Raw genomic sequence first — 16148 nt, 5'->3', positions numbered from 1 at the left:
TAAAAATAACTAACTCCACCAAAAAGAAATAGAGTGTCATTTACCACACAACCCCCCCCCAAATAACAAACTTTTAAGGAGTGAAAATCTGACCTTCAGATGCCTGAACTTGTCTTCAGCTTCATAAATGGTTTCCAATCTAATAGTTAAGTGGTCATTAGCCAGGATTTCAGCTTTGGAAAAAAAAAAAGCTCTCAAGCTCTTCTTTGCTTTCTTGACCTATGAAATGAGAACACAATATTCACCCACCTCAATAAAACAGCAATAAATATGTACCCTGCCCACTTAATAAAACACCTCTCTCTCATACAGAGAACAAATGCCTAGCACAAGGGTCGACTCCTCTAACAAGTGTTCACAACCTGGATCTAGCCCTAAGATAAGTCAGCAGCAAAATGAAACCGTGGTCGGGATGCACTTCTTGTTCTGCCTGTCGAAATAGCAACCAATATTTTTGTGGTGAGAAAAGTTATCGAGTGCTCTAATTTCAATCACACTCTTCCCATGTTTGGTATTTTTCTCAACAATTGAGACACGTGAGAGGCACCGTGGAAACCACGAACACCGAAACACCTGGGAACGAACTGGAATTCCGAACAAAATTATTCAAGGATTGGTCAACTAATTTTAATTCTGTATTTTTTTTTTTTTTAATGTTGTCGCTTAGGGTGGCAGCTTCAAGTCTCTTACTTTTGGGACGCAGCAGATCCTCGAAAGTTACCGTGGGACCGTCCCATTCCAGAGCCCCTTTCCCGCGGGGTTTTTCCTTATGCAGGCGCGCCCTCTATTGTTGCGCTACATGAAAGGCCCCAGCGCTTGCCCTTGATTCCATCGCTGCTACAGCTGCGGAGGGAACCATCCTACAGGAGGGAACCGTCCTACAGGAGGGAACCGTCCTACAGGAGGGAACCGCCCCCAGCGCAGTTTGTGCCGCTCCCAGCGGGACTGTCCGTGGGAGCCCTCGGGAGCTGCGCTTTGAGACACCTCACACCTCACACTTCCCTTACCCTGTGTTAGGTGGCCCCGGTGCCCCTTCCCCTCCCTTTCCCCTTTCTTCTCTCCTTTTCCCCTCCTTTTCCTTTTCCCTCTCCCTCTTTTCTCTCCCCTTTCCCCCTTTTCCTCTCCCCCTCCCCTTTTTCTTTCCCCTTTCCCCCTTTTCCCCTCCCCTTTTTCTTTCCCCTTTCCCCTCCCCTTTCCCCCTTTTCCCCTCCCCTTTCCCCTCCCTTTTCCCCTCCCCTTTTCCCGCCCTTTTCCCGCCCCCTCACGCCGCCGCGGTGACGCGATATCCCTGCGCGGCGCGCGGGCGCTCCGCCCGTGCCGGGGGTGCCGCGGTGCCGCCGCCGCTGGGGCCGCGTGCCGTGTCCGTCCGCGCGGGGGGCGATGGCGGCGGCGGGCCCGGCGCGGCTGGTGCGGGGCGGGCAGAAGGACGAGCTGTACCGGGCCGGGCTGCGCAGCGGGGCCGGCACCGCGCTGCGGGGGCTGGCGGGTAATGCCCGGGGGGGCGGAGGGGGCGAGGGGGCTGGTGCCGCGCCCGGGAGCAGCGCCCGGGTCGCAGGGGTGCGGTGACAGCGGCCCCGTCCCGCAGGTGCCCGGCCGTGGCTGCAGTGGCGGCGGGAGGTGGAGCTGCTCTCCGATGTGGCCTATTTCGTGCTCACCACGCTCTCAGGTAACCTTTGCTACCAGTTTTTATCATTTCTCTGTCGTTTCTCCCAATACGTGACAGCGGCTGTGCTGGGGATCACCTGCTGAGGCTGCTCCTCGGTTCTCTTTAATGAGGGGGTTTGTTAGAACACCTTTTATTAAACAGGAAACCACTAAACTGTCCAAGCACTTTATCAGCACAAATTCATGTTCTTCTAAAAGCAAAAGCTTTTTACAAAAGGCCTGTCTGACACCATGACAGGTACCCCGCTTTAGTCCTCCATCCGCTGCTGATACTGATGCTGCAGATGCTGATGTAACCAAAACACTTGTTAAACACGAAAAAATGCAATTATTTCTCAGAGTGCAAAGCCTGCTGAGCTGTGAGCTGAGCAGCCTGTCCCCACAGACGGATCCTGCAGTTGCCATCTCACCCTGGTCTCTGTTGCACATTTATCCAGGGTATCAGACTCTGGGCGAGGAGTACGTGAACATCATTCAGGTCGACCCCAGCAGGAAGAAGGTGCCTTCTCTGCTCCGCCGGGCCACCTTCATCTCCCTGCACACCGTGGTGCCCTACTGCCTGGAGAAGGCCCTGCTGCACCTGGAGCACGAGCTGCAGGAGGAGGGTGAGGAGTCCCGGAGCCCCGGGAGCGGCCCCACACCGGCACTGCCCAGCAGGACCTTCCTGCGCAGCTGGATCCGCAGGCGGCTGGGGCAGCTCCCGGAGCAGCAGAGGAAAACAGCCTCCCAAGCTGTGTATGTCCTGAAACAATCCATCCCCCTGCTGCACCGGCTCCACCTGGCGCTGTTCTACATCCACGGCACCTTCTACCACCTCTCGAAAAGGGTCGCGGGCATCTCGTATGTGAGTGACGTGGTCCTGGTCTCGTGTGTGTGATGTGGTGTCCACAGCCCTGCTGTGGCCTCTCCTGGGATGCCACAGGGATAGGGATTTGGCTGTGGGTGATCATAATGGGAGGGAAGTTTTTTGCATCCCTGCAGTCGAGAGGTTACGGGTAATAAATTTGAATGACCCTGTGTAACTTCAGTGTGTCTGCCACAAACACACCAAAAGTGAGAAGGGACTTAATAAACCCGCAGGAAATACTGAAATATAGTTCTGAACAAAAACCAGTGCACATTTATAGAGCATTTTTCTGTAAAAAGAGCTTAATTTTGTATCTTTGCAAAAAAAACCATCAGCCACTGGCCCAGAAATGCCTATAGACACAAGACTCCTCAACAATTCCCAGTGTTGGTGTGGAAAAGAGGTGTCTGACTGTTTGCTCAGTGACACAAGAAAATCAAAACAATTAAAGCTGCAGTTTTGATGGACAGACACACAACTGATCCTGCATAGCCAGCAGCTAAATCCAGGCTGACTGAAGGTGATCAGACCTCCTCAGACACAGCAGCTTGAGAAGCCCTACAAACATGTGAATTTTTTGGACAGAAATGAGAATCCCAAATCAAGTTTATTGAAAGGGGAGGGAATGGTTTCATAAAACCACATCTCTGTTTCTGTGAATCCCACAGCTGCATTTTGGAGGACTGCAGGGAGAAGATCAGAGTGTCCGGACAAGTTACAAGTTCCTTGGAATAATTTCCCTCTTCCATCTCCTGCTGACCATTGGAGTTCAGGTGTACAGCTTCAAACAGAGGCAGAGGGCGAGGCAGGAGTGGAAGCTGCACCGCAACCTCGCCCACCAGAAGTGAGAGGTGGTTTTTACTTACTAGGAAAGAGGGGGGAGCAGTGGTGGGAATGGCAGAGCTGCCATGGACAGGGGGAACACGGGACTGACACACTGATTTAAGTTAGAACTTGATGTTATGTTTAATTAATTAGCAAAGTTAATTCCTAGCTGTTTTAAGCATCTCTTAGTTTTCATGCTTTGGTGATTCTGAGCAAGGGTTAATACTTGAAGATGGTGGTTACTTTAGGATGGTGTTACCAACTATCTCCTCCAGGCAGGCTGCATCATTAACCTGTGACTCTGTTCATTAGAAACACGAGCAAGGACAAGGCTCCTGGGCGCCAGTCCCGCTGCACCCTGTGCTTGGAGGAGCGGAGGCACAGCACGGCCACCCCCTGCGGGCACCTCTTCTGCTGGGAGTGCATCACTGCCTGGTGCAACACCAGGGTGAGTGCAGGGACAGGCACACACTGCTGAAATCTCCACCTGAAAACCCCCCTCAGCCTGGCTGGTCGAACCCCTTCCCTCACTGAGGCACCCAGAGTTACCAGGACATATTTACTGAAACAGAACGACCAGCATTACATTGTAAAGGTTACATGTAAACATTTATAAATAGGGGAATTGTGTTTATAAATATATAAAATATATTTATAAATACATAAAATATATTTATAAATACATTTAAATAATATATAAATAAGCTGAGCAGCTTAAACTGGGCCAGCTCAGAGTGCTTTATGTGGCAAAAGCTCGTACCACAAACGGGACTGAAAAAATGGTTTGTGAATTTTGGATGCTGGTTATTTTCTAAAAGTAGCTGAAGTTATATTTGGATGTCTTTAAACTTTTCAGTAGAACTATTTGGTATGTCCTGTATCTGATCTCTTTTCTGCAGGCAGAGTGCCCGCTGTGCAGAGAGAAGTTCCATCCCCAGAAGCTGATCTACCTACGGCACTACCAGCTGTGAAGGACAAACCCGTCCTGGGCCCTGACAGGGCCTCAGCTCCCACTCTGTACTTGCCACACAACCCCAGCTGGGCCAAGGAAAGGCTTCAAGGACCTGGAAATGCCCATGGCAAGGTGGCACTTCAGTCCTGGGTTGCAAATAAAGCCCTCTCTGCCTCTAGCCTTCTGTCTCTGTGGACACGGTTCCTGACCATATAAAAATGTGTTTCTAAAAAGTGTTGTTAACACTCAGCTGTTCAGAAGGAGTCATCCCAGTTGGGAATTTTAATACTAATAAACGTCCTGGTTTTCTCCCTGATTTGTCCATATTATTCAGAAACTCCAGCAAGCCTGAAAACAGCTTCTCCAAGTCAGGGCTTTCACGTTTTTAGGCAACAAACCACATCCACGACTGGTGCTTTTATAAGGCCTGATCTGGATCCTGTTTCCATAATTTTAAGTGTTTACATTCCTAGTTTCCACACTGCTAATAAAACAAACACATGCAAACAAACAGAAAGCAGCGGGTCAATGTGAGCTAAAACTACCTGTCATGTTCCCAGGACTGCTGAATTCCAGAGCTCCACAAAGACTTCACTTGACAAAACCAGAGGAAAAGGTGCCTACATCTATTTCCCAATTAGGTGTCTGTTGAAGCTGCCACTGTTCTCCATTCAGAATCTTCAAAAAGCTGATCTTTTCCTACCTTCTGCAAGTGAATGGTCCCTGAGGAGTTGGAAAAGGCATTGCATGAAGGTAAGTTGAGGGTAACCATTACTGAAAAGGAGCCATAAATGCTGTTAGATCAATAGATGTATATAAAGATAGAGAACAAGTAAAGGGGAACACTGTCTTTTAATAAATTTTGGAATTAAAAAGTCACTTAATAAAACTGCAGTCGTATCACATGAAAAAGTTTACATGCAGGTCATTTATGTCTTATTCCCCCCCCCCCTTATAAAATGAAAATCTGTGTTAAAACCCCCACCACTGTCTGTTCTGGCCAGTTTGGGTACTTTCTGTGGGGCTGCATGAAATCAGCTTAAATTATTCATGAAACCATTAAGTACGAAAGAAACTCCAACTAAGAACAATTAAAATATATATTTTTATAATTCCAGGTCCTCAAAGGAAATTGTGATAAGAGTTTGAACAAAGTTCTGAGTCATCACGAAAGAGCCCAATTTTAGCATCTGCTCGGCGATGGAACAGTGAAACTGGCATTGAAACCCAACACAAACGAGTTGCTTTAGAAGCTAAATGAGTATTTTTTTCCCCTACTGCAAACCCATAATTTAGTAGATTTCTTATTCCTACCTATTGGGTTATAACTCAGTAATACCATGCATTTAGGAAACTGGCTTAAGTTCTGCAGCTATTTAAGTCTACTGAAGGTTTCTATGAGAACAGCACACGGCCCCGAAGCAGAAAACAGCATCACGTGTGCCAGCTTACACTTTCCTCCACAGATGTGCCCAGCACTTCAGGGTGATGGTGAGCAGGAGAACTACGTAAAAACATCCAGCTCTAGGCCATTAACCTCTCCAGTGCAATGGATCTTGAAAGGAATACGTTATCCCAGATCCGTGGGATTATCCAAAGTTTCTCCAACTTCTTCCAAAAAGAGAATAAACTCAATGCAATTTGGTTAGAATGCCAGTTTCCTCAAGAAACTGAGCTGATACTTCAGATAAAAATAGCAAGATCCTCGTAAAATGAAAATTCAACTGCTTTGTCACCACTCTGTTAATCATTTTATGAAGAAAAAAGGCATTGTTACAATGGCTCAAAATCGTTCCTTTAGTGAGCAGTAGAACTGGTCAGCAGGGTGTTGCTCCCTCTAGCTGGCAAAGGTCTTCCCCACATCCTCCTTCCCTTTGTATTTCCTCTTGCCGTGTGTGAAGGGTATATATCTGTACTTTATCATGTGCTGCAAAGAGAAAACATCAAGTGTTGAGGCAAGAAACTTGGGGAATATTTAGACAAAATGTTTTATAATGCACGTCGTCCCCTAGGAAGGCAGTTCTTAGTAAAGGTAATGAAATAGCTAATCCTACACCAGTTTAAATCCAAACAGGTGTATGAGATCAGCCTCACAAATCTCAAATCTGGGTGTACCCAACAACTCATACAGTACAGTGAAGGTCACTGACTGAGGGACCACAGAGGAACTAATTCTTTACTACCCTTTAATCTTAAATTTCCCACTCAAATCACAGTTTCTATCCAAAATTCTGAATGTCTGGGAAAAAAAAATAGCTTTTTAAAATGCCAACAAACCATAAGTAAACTTGTTAAAATGGTCAGGATGAGTTGTCTCTGTTCTGCTTCCTCTTTCCCTCACCTACTTTCTTGCACCAACTTGTCAGAACTTCCCTTTTCACCCATCAGAGATTGTACCACACCTCTTCATTAAAAATAGCCACAGTTAGGACAGGAAGTGGATGAGAACCTGCATAAAGACCTGATCTTGCATTCTAAAATCAAAACCTTTTGAAAGTGAGAATAAAAGCTGCTCAGTGCTGCAGATGTACAGCACAAACAACTCCTGTCCAGGTGCTGGCTGCTGGAGTTGCTGCAGGACCACGAGTGTGTGCAGCACATTTCCCACCAAGGGCATGGCCAGGCTGGAACAAAGCTGCACCTCCTGCCCCCACAACAGCTGCTCCCTGTTGCTGGGGAGTTACCTTGATTTGCCTCTTCATAGTGATGCAGAAGAGCATGATGAAGTACATCACCAGGATGGGCCAGAACACAGGCACGTTGAAAGCCTCGAAGAACGTACACGCCATGGCAACCAGGATTCCTTTAGTGGCAGAGTGCCTGGAAAACAACAGCCACAATCAATCCTTCGAGCCCAGCTACCACTCCTTAGAGGCAGGTATTTGTATTTTTCAGAGCCAGAGCACGGGCAGACGGATCCACTCACCAGAATTTGAATTCTGGGAGCCTTCTAATGAAAGGCCGAAATTCTTCGTTTTGCCTTGTAGGTAAGGAAGGACCATCATCTGAAAATAACAGGGAAAAAACCAAACCACAAACCCCCTCACAGTAGCTTTCCACACTATTCAGACTCCTGAATTTTTTTTTACTTTTTATCTTAAAAAAAACCCTAAAAAAATCACAAAATGAATCCACACCCAATTTCCACTGCTACACTTAGATCCCAGTTACAGTTTAATGTAACTAAGCACTGATTCCCCAAAAGAAAATAAGGAACAGAAATGAGTGCCAGGTCACTATGGGGAGAATTTAAGTCACATAAAGCTCCTTTCAGAACACAGAAAACTAATACAATATGGGATATGTTCAAGTCCCACGTAAGAGAGGACAAATTTTATGGTAACTCTTGATGTGAAGCTGCACAGATTTTTTCCAAGTCTAAAAAATACAACGTCCTGCTGACATTGCACATCTTTACAGACTTCATCAGCCCAAGGGATCTGGAAGCTTGGCTAAGTTCTGAACTGTGGCAAAATGAACTGTTCATCATACCTGAGTCTTCCATTAGAGAGGGGTCTACCTTTGGCGACAGGAAAGCTATGAAGAGGTTTAGGTGGTAGATTCCCAAGGCATATGTCACAATGTACCAACCCTGCACAGGGAGGGGAGAACAGCCACAGTTAAAATCTGCATGAAAGACATTTGCTGATACTTCTTTTTTAACAAGATTAAACAACCTGGGTTCTTTGCTTCCTTGAGAAGCTTTTCTACCTCCTCACCTTAACTGAAAGGTTTCTGGACTAGAATATTAACAACACAAAAATAAAAATATTAACAATTCTGACAATATTAACAATATTACATAAAAATATTAACAATTCTCACCTATCAAAACAAGTCTTAGAACACAAGAGGAGTGCAAATCCCTCATGTACACAAGAGCTGCTCTCTCTTCAGGTTATCCAATTTACCTTCTACCATGAGCTATAAGACACCACACGTGGTTCTAAAGTAACACCACACTTCAAAAATACTCTTAACAGGAAACACAGGCCAGGAGTGATAAGTAAAAACCTCTTGGCAGTAAGTGCAGTGCTCACCTGCAGTAAATAAACTCTAATCATGTAGATAAAGCTCAGCCCCAGCGTTACAATCCATCGCACGGCGGTGTAGGGGGTGGATTTGTCTAACCAGGACTGGTAGATCTGGGAGGAGACAAAGGGACATGTGAAATACAGGAGGCACAATGAGCACAGTTCATTACAGGGCAGCACTGGCACAGAGAAGCCTTTGGGAAGACTATTTTGGGAAGGGCAGTAACGTGAAATATCTGTATTCTTCATGAATAAACTGAATCACACATAACTGTACTTTGAAAAGTTCCGTGTTTTTATGAAACCCCTAATGCTTGGGGCATTGTACAGCAATTTAATATTTCTGTATCTCATGCAAGTTACTTTCCTTAAGACGAATTTGACCTGAAATCTGAAGTCACTCCTTGTTTTTGACAACATATATTTTCACTGTGCAATGTCACACATACACCCCTTAAACATTCCAGTAAGCTACGTGTAATAATATTTATCAGTTTTTAAAAGCTTCAGAAGAAATCTGAAGATTTTAGCATTTTAACAACTCATCCAAAAAAGTAATGAGCTTAAGGAGCCACAGTGAGATCTACTCCTAAAGCAGTCAGAAAAATCCTTCCCCAAACCAACCTGTCCAAGTCTTGAGAAAAACCTATAGACCACGGAGGGTTTTCCATGCACAGACTCCCCAATGCTGTCCCCTTCTGACATGGTGGCTGTGGAAACAAAACATGGGACACAGGGAACACTGAGACCCAAAATCTGAGCTCAGAAAGCTTTAAAGCACATTCTCTGAACCAGCATTTACACACAATGTTCTTTTGGCTTGCACTGTTCGAAACAAGTATTTTGAACGAAGTATTCTCAAAGAGGGGACACTTATGCAAAAATGAATTAAATTTTTCCTAAAGTAATTGTCCAAGACAGCAAAGAACAGGGTGTTTTACAAAGGCAAGACAGGATGCAGTCCATTCTGGGAGGGAAATAAAGAAACCCATAGAGAAATGCAGGAAGGAGGCTGGTTGGACATCCCCTTGCTAAGGCAGAGGCTGAGTTCCAACATCTAAATGGTGAGACATGACCTGCAGCACCTCCCTCCTGCCCCCTCAGTCTCTAAAAGCAAAGAACAAAATCAAACTAAATATACATTTTTTTTTTTTTAAAGCTGCTTTGGATTTTAAGTGCTCAGTAACCAGACAGTGAACAAGGAAGTTCAGGACTGCACATCAGTGCTTTCAGACTCTGCCAGAGCACCAAACCCAGAACCTTGCTCACACCAGAAAGAAGGCAACAACTTTCTCTGTCTCTTGAGCACGAAGAGCTCAAGAGTAGTAGCAGGAAAGTTTTCTGCAGGAGTAAAACTGCAGTCAAAGGGCCCAAACTCAAGTAAAAACATTAACCAAGGGGGTTATTTTTCAGTCCACGCTTCTGCCACCGATTTAAGAGCTTTATTTTCCTTATCAGTGAAGCCTAACTGGGTTGTACAGCTCCCTTCGAGGTACAGGCCAAATAAACTCGATTCTAAACAGAAACGTTTTGCCACATCACCGAAAGCAATCCCTGACACTACTTCCTGGAATCCTCATTTGTGGGTGGGACTATGTAACCCTGGGATACTGGGAGCACTTTCAGCCCTGCTCAAGAGCCTCAGAGGATAATAAAGCTGTGTGGAACATAAATAAATAAAAAAACCAGTACATCATCTTAGATGCTGCAATACGAATGACTGCTGCAGAAAATTCGAGACCAAGGACAATCTGGGGAGGCACAAAAACTTAAAGTTGTGTATTTTTCCTGTAGACATCCAAAAACTACATCCTATGGAATCATTAGGAAGTAGAAAAAAAGGAGTCCTGCTACACTTCAAAAGCTAAGGGGTTTCATCAGGAGGCTCCAGGAGCTGAGTCCATTTTAATTCAAGCTAGAGCTGAAAAGAAAAAAAGAATCAAATAGAAACTCATACAATATACAGATTTTTCCACTACAGGCAAAAGGAAGTGATTATTCCTCTCCCCACTCTCTGCAGGGCAGAAGTTACTCAGCCTTCTCAGCTGAGCATCATTTTGGGCTTTATTTTGGTTTTCTTTTTTTTTTTAGAAGTCCTGAAGTATCAAGGACTGTAACCAAAAGATATTCAGCCTATTGACCAGAGACCAATGAAAACTCTCACATTTTCAAAATTAATTGTCCAGATACATCCAAATATAGCAAATATGGGCTACAGGCAGACCTAAGGTGACAATGTTGTAAATGCCACCCTGTGCAGAGCAAGTGGAAGATCAAGATGTGAGGCTCCTGAAGGCTTTCTGCTGCAGCAGGGATTTCGCTGGGTGAAAAAAATTATATGTGATTATGTATGACTGTTTCTCAAATACACCGTTCTTCCAGAGCAGCCCAAGAAACACAACCAGCTGACACTGTTCTACTGCAGAGGGGCTTTCTACAGTTAAGAACACTGGGGGTTTATTGGTTTAAGGGAATAATTAATATAACCAGTTGCAATCCCCCTTTTGTAATCATGGAATGGTTTGGGTGGGAAGGGACCTTAAAGACCATCTCATGCCATTCCACCCCCTGCCATGGGCAGGGACACCTTCCACCAGCCCAGGTTGCTCCAAGCCCCATCCAGCCTGGCCTTGGACACTTCCAGGGCTGGGGCAGCCACAGCTTCTCTGGGCAACCTGTGCCAGGGCCTCCCACCCTGGCAGGGTGGGAAGGATTCCTTCCCAGTATCCCATCTCAGGGAAGGATTCCTTCCCAGTATCCCATCTCTCCCTGCCCTCTGGCAGTTTGAAGCCGTTCCCCCTCATCCTGTCCCTCCAGGCCCTTGTCCAAAGCCTCTCTCCATCTTTCTTACAGATGTAACATAAATTCACTGTTCAGCACGAGGAGCTGTGACAACCCTTCAGCACAGCTAACAATCAGAAAGTCACACATTAATACAACAAACGAGTGAATAGGTCACTGCCAGCAAAACTGAGGCTGCTGCTAAAACTAAACCATGCTGAAAACACCAGGCAGGTGAAAGCAGGACCTTAATAGATGACCTTATCACCACAATTGTTATGGTAATGTCGCTACAAACATGATCGCTGAGTGCTCAAAACCAGAACCTGGGGCAGTTAAAACATTCACTGTCTGCGGTGACACACAGACGTGCCGAATTTCCAGAGAGCTCTGATTATGAGACAGGTTTTTCTTGAAGTTAAAATACAAACGGAGGACACCGGCAGCAAACCCACACTCCTGCTCGCACAGCCTTCCTTATCTCGTAGAGGAAACACCTTCGAAGAGCAACACACTCGAGTGATTTACTGTAACAGGGTGAATGGACAGCCACGGGGCACGACCACGCTGGTGGCACAGGTTGGGTTTTTCACGCTAAAAAAAGACACTGTTTCATTTTATCCGTTCGGCAGCAGCCGAGCAGCACCTGCGGCTCTCGGGGACTTCCCCGGCCTGGGCTGGGCTCAGCCCGGTCCAACGAGCGGGGAGCGGCTGGAGCGGGGCCGGCACAGCGGGGACACGGCCCGGGAGGCCCCGGGAGGCCCCGAGCCCGCGCAGCCCCCGCACCCCGGAGGGGCCGCTCGCCCCGGGCTCCGCCCCCCCGCCCAGGGGTGTCCCGGCCCGCAGTGCCCGCCCGCGGCCCCGCTCAGCCCCGGGCGGCCTCAGTACTCACAGGCGGCCGAGCCGGTCCTTCCTCCGCTCCCGCCCCTCCACACACCCGATATGGCGGCACCGTCGGGACGCGCTTCCGCTTCCGGGGCTGGGGCGGGACGAGCCCGAGTGCGGCCCCGCGGTTGGCCCCGGGGGCAGCGAGGCGGTCCCGGCGGGGAGGCGGGAGGGCGGTGCGGGCCGTGAGGGCGGGCGGGAGCGGGCGGGGGACAGGCGGGGCGGCACCGGTGGGGACCGAGCGCCGACCGGGCCCGCCCCGCTGCCCTGAGGGGGCGCCCGGCCCCGCCCCCAGCGCCGGCGCAGCCAATGGGGAGCGGCCACTGAGGGCGGGCGCGGGCACGCGGCCAATGGCGGGACGGCGGCGGGCGGGGGGGCGGGGCAGAGGGCGGGGTGGGTCCGGGCCGAGCCCGAACGGAGCCGATCCGAACCGAGCCCAGCCGAATTAAGCCGAACTGCCGAACTGAGCCGAATGGGGCCGAGCTGAACCGAGCCCAGCCGAGCTCAGCCGAACGGAGCCCGACCCGAGCGGAACCCGAACGGAGCCGAACAGAGCCGAGCCCGACCCGAGCGGGGCCGAGCAGAGCCGCCTCACGAAATGAGGCGAAAAGGTGCTTAAGGGATTTTAAAGTTTTAAGGATTTCAGTGTGTTTTTCCATGAACACGTGAACGCTTAGGAATGAAAATCAGTAGGAGAAGATGAGAAATAGTTGCTAGAGACAGAGGTGACACAAGAAGTCCCCACACGCGCTGGGGTGGGTTTGTCCCGTTGCCACAGAAACACTGACAAACAAACGGGGGGGGGCCCTCGAATTTATTACAGTTTATCCTCATTTATTCCCCTCTCACTGCTCACGGGCTGGTCTGTGCAGTTCTGTACCTCCGCTGGGCACCACTGGGCGTCTCCCCAGCACCTCTTTTGGGGCGGAATCCGTAAATTCTTCAGGCTCAGAGGCTGCTCTGGCACTGCAGCACTTGGGACTAAAGTTTACACTCAATATGTGCTCAAAAGTGACAACAAAAAGTCCTGACACTCCTGAATGTTGATCTAATATTTGTGTTATGCAAATATAGGTATATATTTATTTATTTAGTACATATGTTAATGTTACACTTATATAGAACTATATAAATATGTAGATATATCAATATATAGATAAATAATCATATACTACTATATATGCTAATAAAAATATACAATATATATATAATATATCCATAGGTATATATAATAAATACATATTTATCTATTTACACACATTATATATTTACACGTATATGTGTATATATATATATATTATTATATATTACTTAAAAGACACCCCCTTGATGCAAGTGATCCCTCACCACATACTGCTTTCAAATTACATGGCATAACATGAAACAATAAAAATATATAAATATTTTTTATTTCCAGCCAAAATAACAGGTTAAAGTTCCCTTTTAACCTTGTTAGATTTATTTATTTATTTATTTATTTATTTACTTATTATTTATCCTGTTCCCATAGATTTATGGAAGAGCTGACCAGCTTTCTGGGGAGGATCTAAGACAAACCTGTGAGCTGCACCTTGCAGGTGAGTGATTCAGCCATGGGATTCTGCAATTTTAACTCTCCCCTGCTTTGATGAGCTGTCATCAATGAAAACCTGATAGAAACTATGTGATCAGTCAGTCTGTGGGTTTGTGTGCACAGGATTTGATAAACACCAGTTTACACCAGCCCATTCCCACCCGTTGGGGTAATGGATCAGTGCACACTGCAGTCCACCAAAAATCAGGGCATGCTTCCAGCAAAACGTGAGCCCACATAGTGTGGAATAAACTGGAAATATGTGAGAGCTGATTAGAGTCAGGGAATCCTGGAATGGTTTGGGTTGGAAGGGACCTTAAAGCTCGTCGTTAGAGGAATTGTGTCTGGGCAGCGCAGGGGACGCAAACCTGGTCATAACAGAAATGGTAAACCTTGGTTTGCAGCCCAGAAAAGGGCAAATTTTTAAGTGAAGGGTCTGAGAATTCTGTCAGCTTCGTCCACGTGAGGCTTTGCACATGAGATTTTGAAATCTGTTTCGCTGGTCAGAATGTCAGATGTTATTGCTGGTCAGTCAGGGTACCCAGACATCTTACAAATAGCTCTATGCTTGAAAACTGCATAAAACTGTGGGAATTTTGGAAAAATCTGGGTTGGTTGTTTTGTTTTGGGGTTTTTTTTTTTACCTTTACTGAAACAGTACCTTGGCCATCCTGAAGTAATCTGCTGGAAAGACAACACGGGCAAATATTTCGAGCCCCAGGGTATCCCAACATTACTGCTGTGGGGTCCAGAGCAGACTGAACCATGGCATTAATGCTGAATTTGTCCTCAGTTTTAGCTGCAGCAGTGTCAGGGCTGGATTTTTAGATCAGTCTGGCAAGTGGCAATTTTTAGTGAGTGGATGCTGTCAGTTAATAGCACGTTGTAGTCTGGGAACCTTCAGAGGTTCAGGTCGATGAAATGTCCAGTAAACAAGCAATAATTACAGCTGTCAACAGAGGAGTCCCAATAATAACAAACAGCTCTGATTTATCTCCTGCTTAACCATAAAGCTGATTTCATATTGGGCAAAAATGTTATGAAGAGGTGCAAGATACACACTGCAGCTGAACAGTAGGGGACATGAAACAGCACAAAGTGCCTGAAAACTGCTTTTAAAAATAAATAAATGAACAAACCCCAGTGACCTGTGGTGGCCTGTCTGGTTTTCCTGCATTTGTATGTGCACACATTTGGGAATGAAAGGGAACAATGACACGTGAATGAAGTTTGCCGAGGTTAATGAAGCAAAACACTAATTTCTGCCATGAAAGGGTTTCCTCTCTGTGATGTCTCCTCACCTCCCAGGAAGCAGATGCCGCGTTCCCCCCTGTCCCTGGCTGTGTTCTGGCTGTGTTTGCTGCTGCCCCTCCCCAGAGGGAGCCCTGCTGTGGGATGCACCTGTTACCAGGTTCAGTTCTGGTGCAAATCATTTAAACTTCTGGAATTTCGGTGACTCTGAATTATGCTGGATGCGAGTGGAAAATATGAAATCTGAAGATACAATAAGTCTGGATCATGATTATACTTGCAATACAATGATGTATATTTTTATGTTATAAAAATATAAATAATGCTGTTGCTGATATAAGGGCCTTGAATGAGTCTCCCCACTAGTAAGTGTTGAGCTCTATTTTAATTGCTTGTTGAGGGCACCACTAAATTCTGTTTAGTAAGAGACTACCCTGAACAGCTGCATGTGAATTTCTGTAGTGAATTTACTACTGTTTGGTTGTTTTCTTAGAAGTAGTTGTTTCAGATGAATAAATCTGTAACATCTCAGGTTTTTCAAACACAAAGTGATTCATGCCAACCTGTTTTCATAGGCTGCTGCAGAAATTAATTAATATGATAATGTGACTCTGTGAAATTACTACAGTTCACGTACTAAATGTTCTTATTTATTACCCATAACATTTAATTGTAGTTTAAATAAATTCCATATAAACACATTTACTGTGGAGTTCAGAAACAATCCACAATTACACTGTGCAGTTACAGGAACAAATTCCCTACCACTGATTCCTAGGAGAGGAGGATTTCTGGGGTTGATACTGAGCTGCTGATAAACAGCTTTGCCTTCATCAGTTCCTGTTTGTCATGAACTTTTCATAGAATCCAAAATGGTTTGGGTGGGAAGGGACCTTAAAGCTCATCCAGTCCCAGTCCCTGCCATGGGCAGGGACACCTTCCACTGTCCCAGGTTGCTCCAAGCCCCTTCCAACCTGGCCTTGGACACTCCCAGGGATGGGACATCCCTTTCTGTTTTGTCTCTCTCAGTAACTTGCAGTGGCTCTGTGTCTGTGGCATCCCGTGTCTGGGAATCACAGAAAACACAGGACCTTGCTAAAACACGAGGATTTTGGTGTGTTTAAGGCAGAATTTCCAGTTCTCGTTGAAAATCAAAACCCAAGACAAACAAAACCCCCCTCAGCATAACTCAGCCCATCACTGGGAGCCTGGGGGCTTTCCCCTTTGCCCTGTTCCTGCTCCCTCTGGGCACCGGTGGCTCTTTTCCTGGAGGCCCCGGTGTCGCTGCGGGTGTTCACGCCTTTGTCTCTCTGCAGAAATGTGTGATGGGGAGAT

At 46.6% G+C, this 16148-nt stretch overlaps 3 protein-coding genes and 1 long non-coding RNA gene across 8 annotated transcripts in view; 2 read left to right on the top strand and 2 right to left on the bottom strand.

Annotated features, from left to right (window-relative positions):
• PLCH2 (phospholipase C eta 2) overlaps window positions 1-182 on the bottom strand; it is a 71174-nt gene extending 70992 nt beyond the window's left edge. Inside the window, exon 1 of the mRNA XM_027728747.2 lies at window positions 94-182. The gene's annotated coding sequence lies outside the window, so the exon portion shown is untranslated. The remainder of the gene's footprint in view (window positions 1-93) is intronic.
• A 1163-nt stretch (window positions 183-1345) lies between these two features.
• PEX10 (peroxisomal biogenesis factor 10) lies at window positions 1346-4605 on the top strand. The gene is made up of 6 exons (XM_027728764.2): window positions 1346-1486; window positions 1586-1666; window positions 2103-2509; window positions 3181-3356; window positions 3650-3785; window positions 4237-4605. Exons 1-6 carry the CDS (start codon window positions 1381-1383, stop codon window positions 4306-4308), a joined length of 978 nt encoding a protein of 325 aa, XP_027584565.1. The 5' UTR covers window positions 1346-1380; the 3' UTR covers window positions 4309-4605.
• Window positions 4606-5122: 517 nt separating this feature from the next.
• Window positions 5123-12199, bottom strand: RER1 (retention in endoplasmic reticulum sorting receptor 1). Of its 2 annotated transcripts, none has more exons than XM_039390871.1 (7): window positions 12042-12199; window positions 8948-9033; window positions 8330-8434; window positions 7782-7881; window positions 7216-7294; window positions 6974-7109; window positions 5123-6216 (listed from the first exon to the last, which is right to left on the bottom strand). In XM_039390871.1, the coding sequence occupies exons 2-7, from the start codon at window positions 9026-9028 to the stop codon at window positions 6127-6129; spliced, it is 591 nt and encodes a 196-aa protein (XP_039246805.1). In that variant the 5' UTR covers window positions 9029-9033; window positions 12042-12199; the 3' UTR covers window positions 5123-6126. The 2 variants fall into 2 exon arrangements, with proteins under 2 accessions (XP_039246805.1, XP_027584567.1); XM_027728766.2 differs by having other exon boundaries at window positions 11997-12198.
• A 314-nt stretch (window positions 12200-12513) lies between these two features.
• LOC113991941 overlaps window positions 12514-16148 on the top strand; it is a 95945-nt gene continuing 92310 nt past the window's right edge. For 3 of the 4 annotated variants that reach the window (XR_005567081.1, XR_005567080.1, XR_003542110.2), the window contains exons 1-2: window positions 12514-12600; window positions 13500-13566. This is a non-coding gene — a long non-coding RNA (uncharacterized LOC113991941). Of the gene's footprint in view, window positions 12745-13499; window positions 13567-16148 lie in introns of all 4 variants that reach the window. The other variant, XR_005567079.1, reaches the window with a different exon arrangement.

Source organism: Pipra filicauda, unplaced genomic scaffold (assembly GCF_003945595.2).
Source record: "Pipra filicauda isolate LSUMZ 115617 unplaced genomic scaffold, ASM394559v2 scaffold87_size3191425_pilon, whole genome shotgun sequence".
Taxonomy (NCBI): Eukaryota; Metazoa; Chordata; class Aves; order Passeriformes; family Pipridae; genus Pipra; species Pipra filicauda.
The sequence above is the reverse complement of the archived record's forward strand: the minus strand, read 5'-3'. Positions and strand labels throughout refer to the sequence as shown.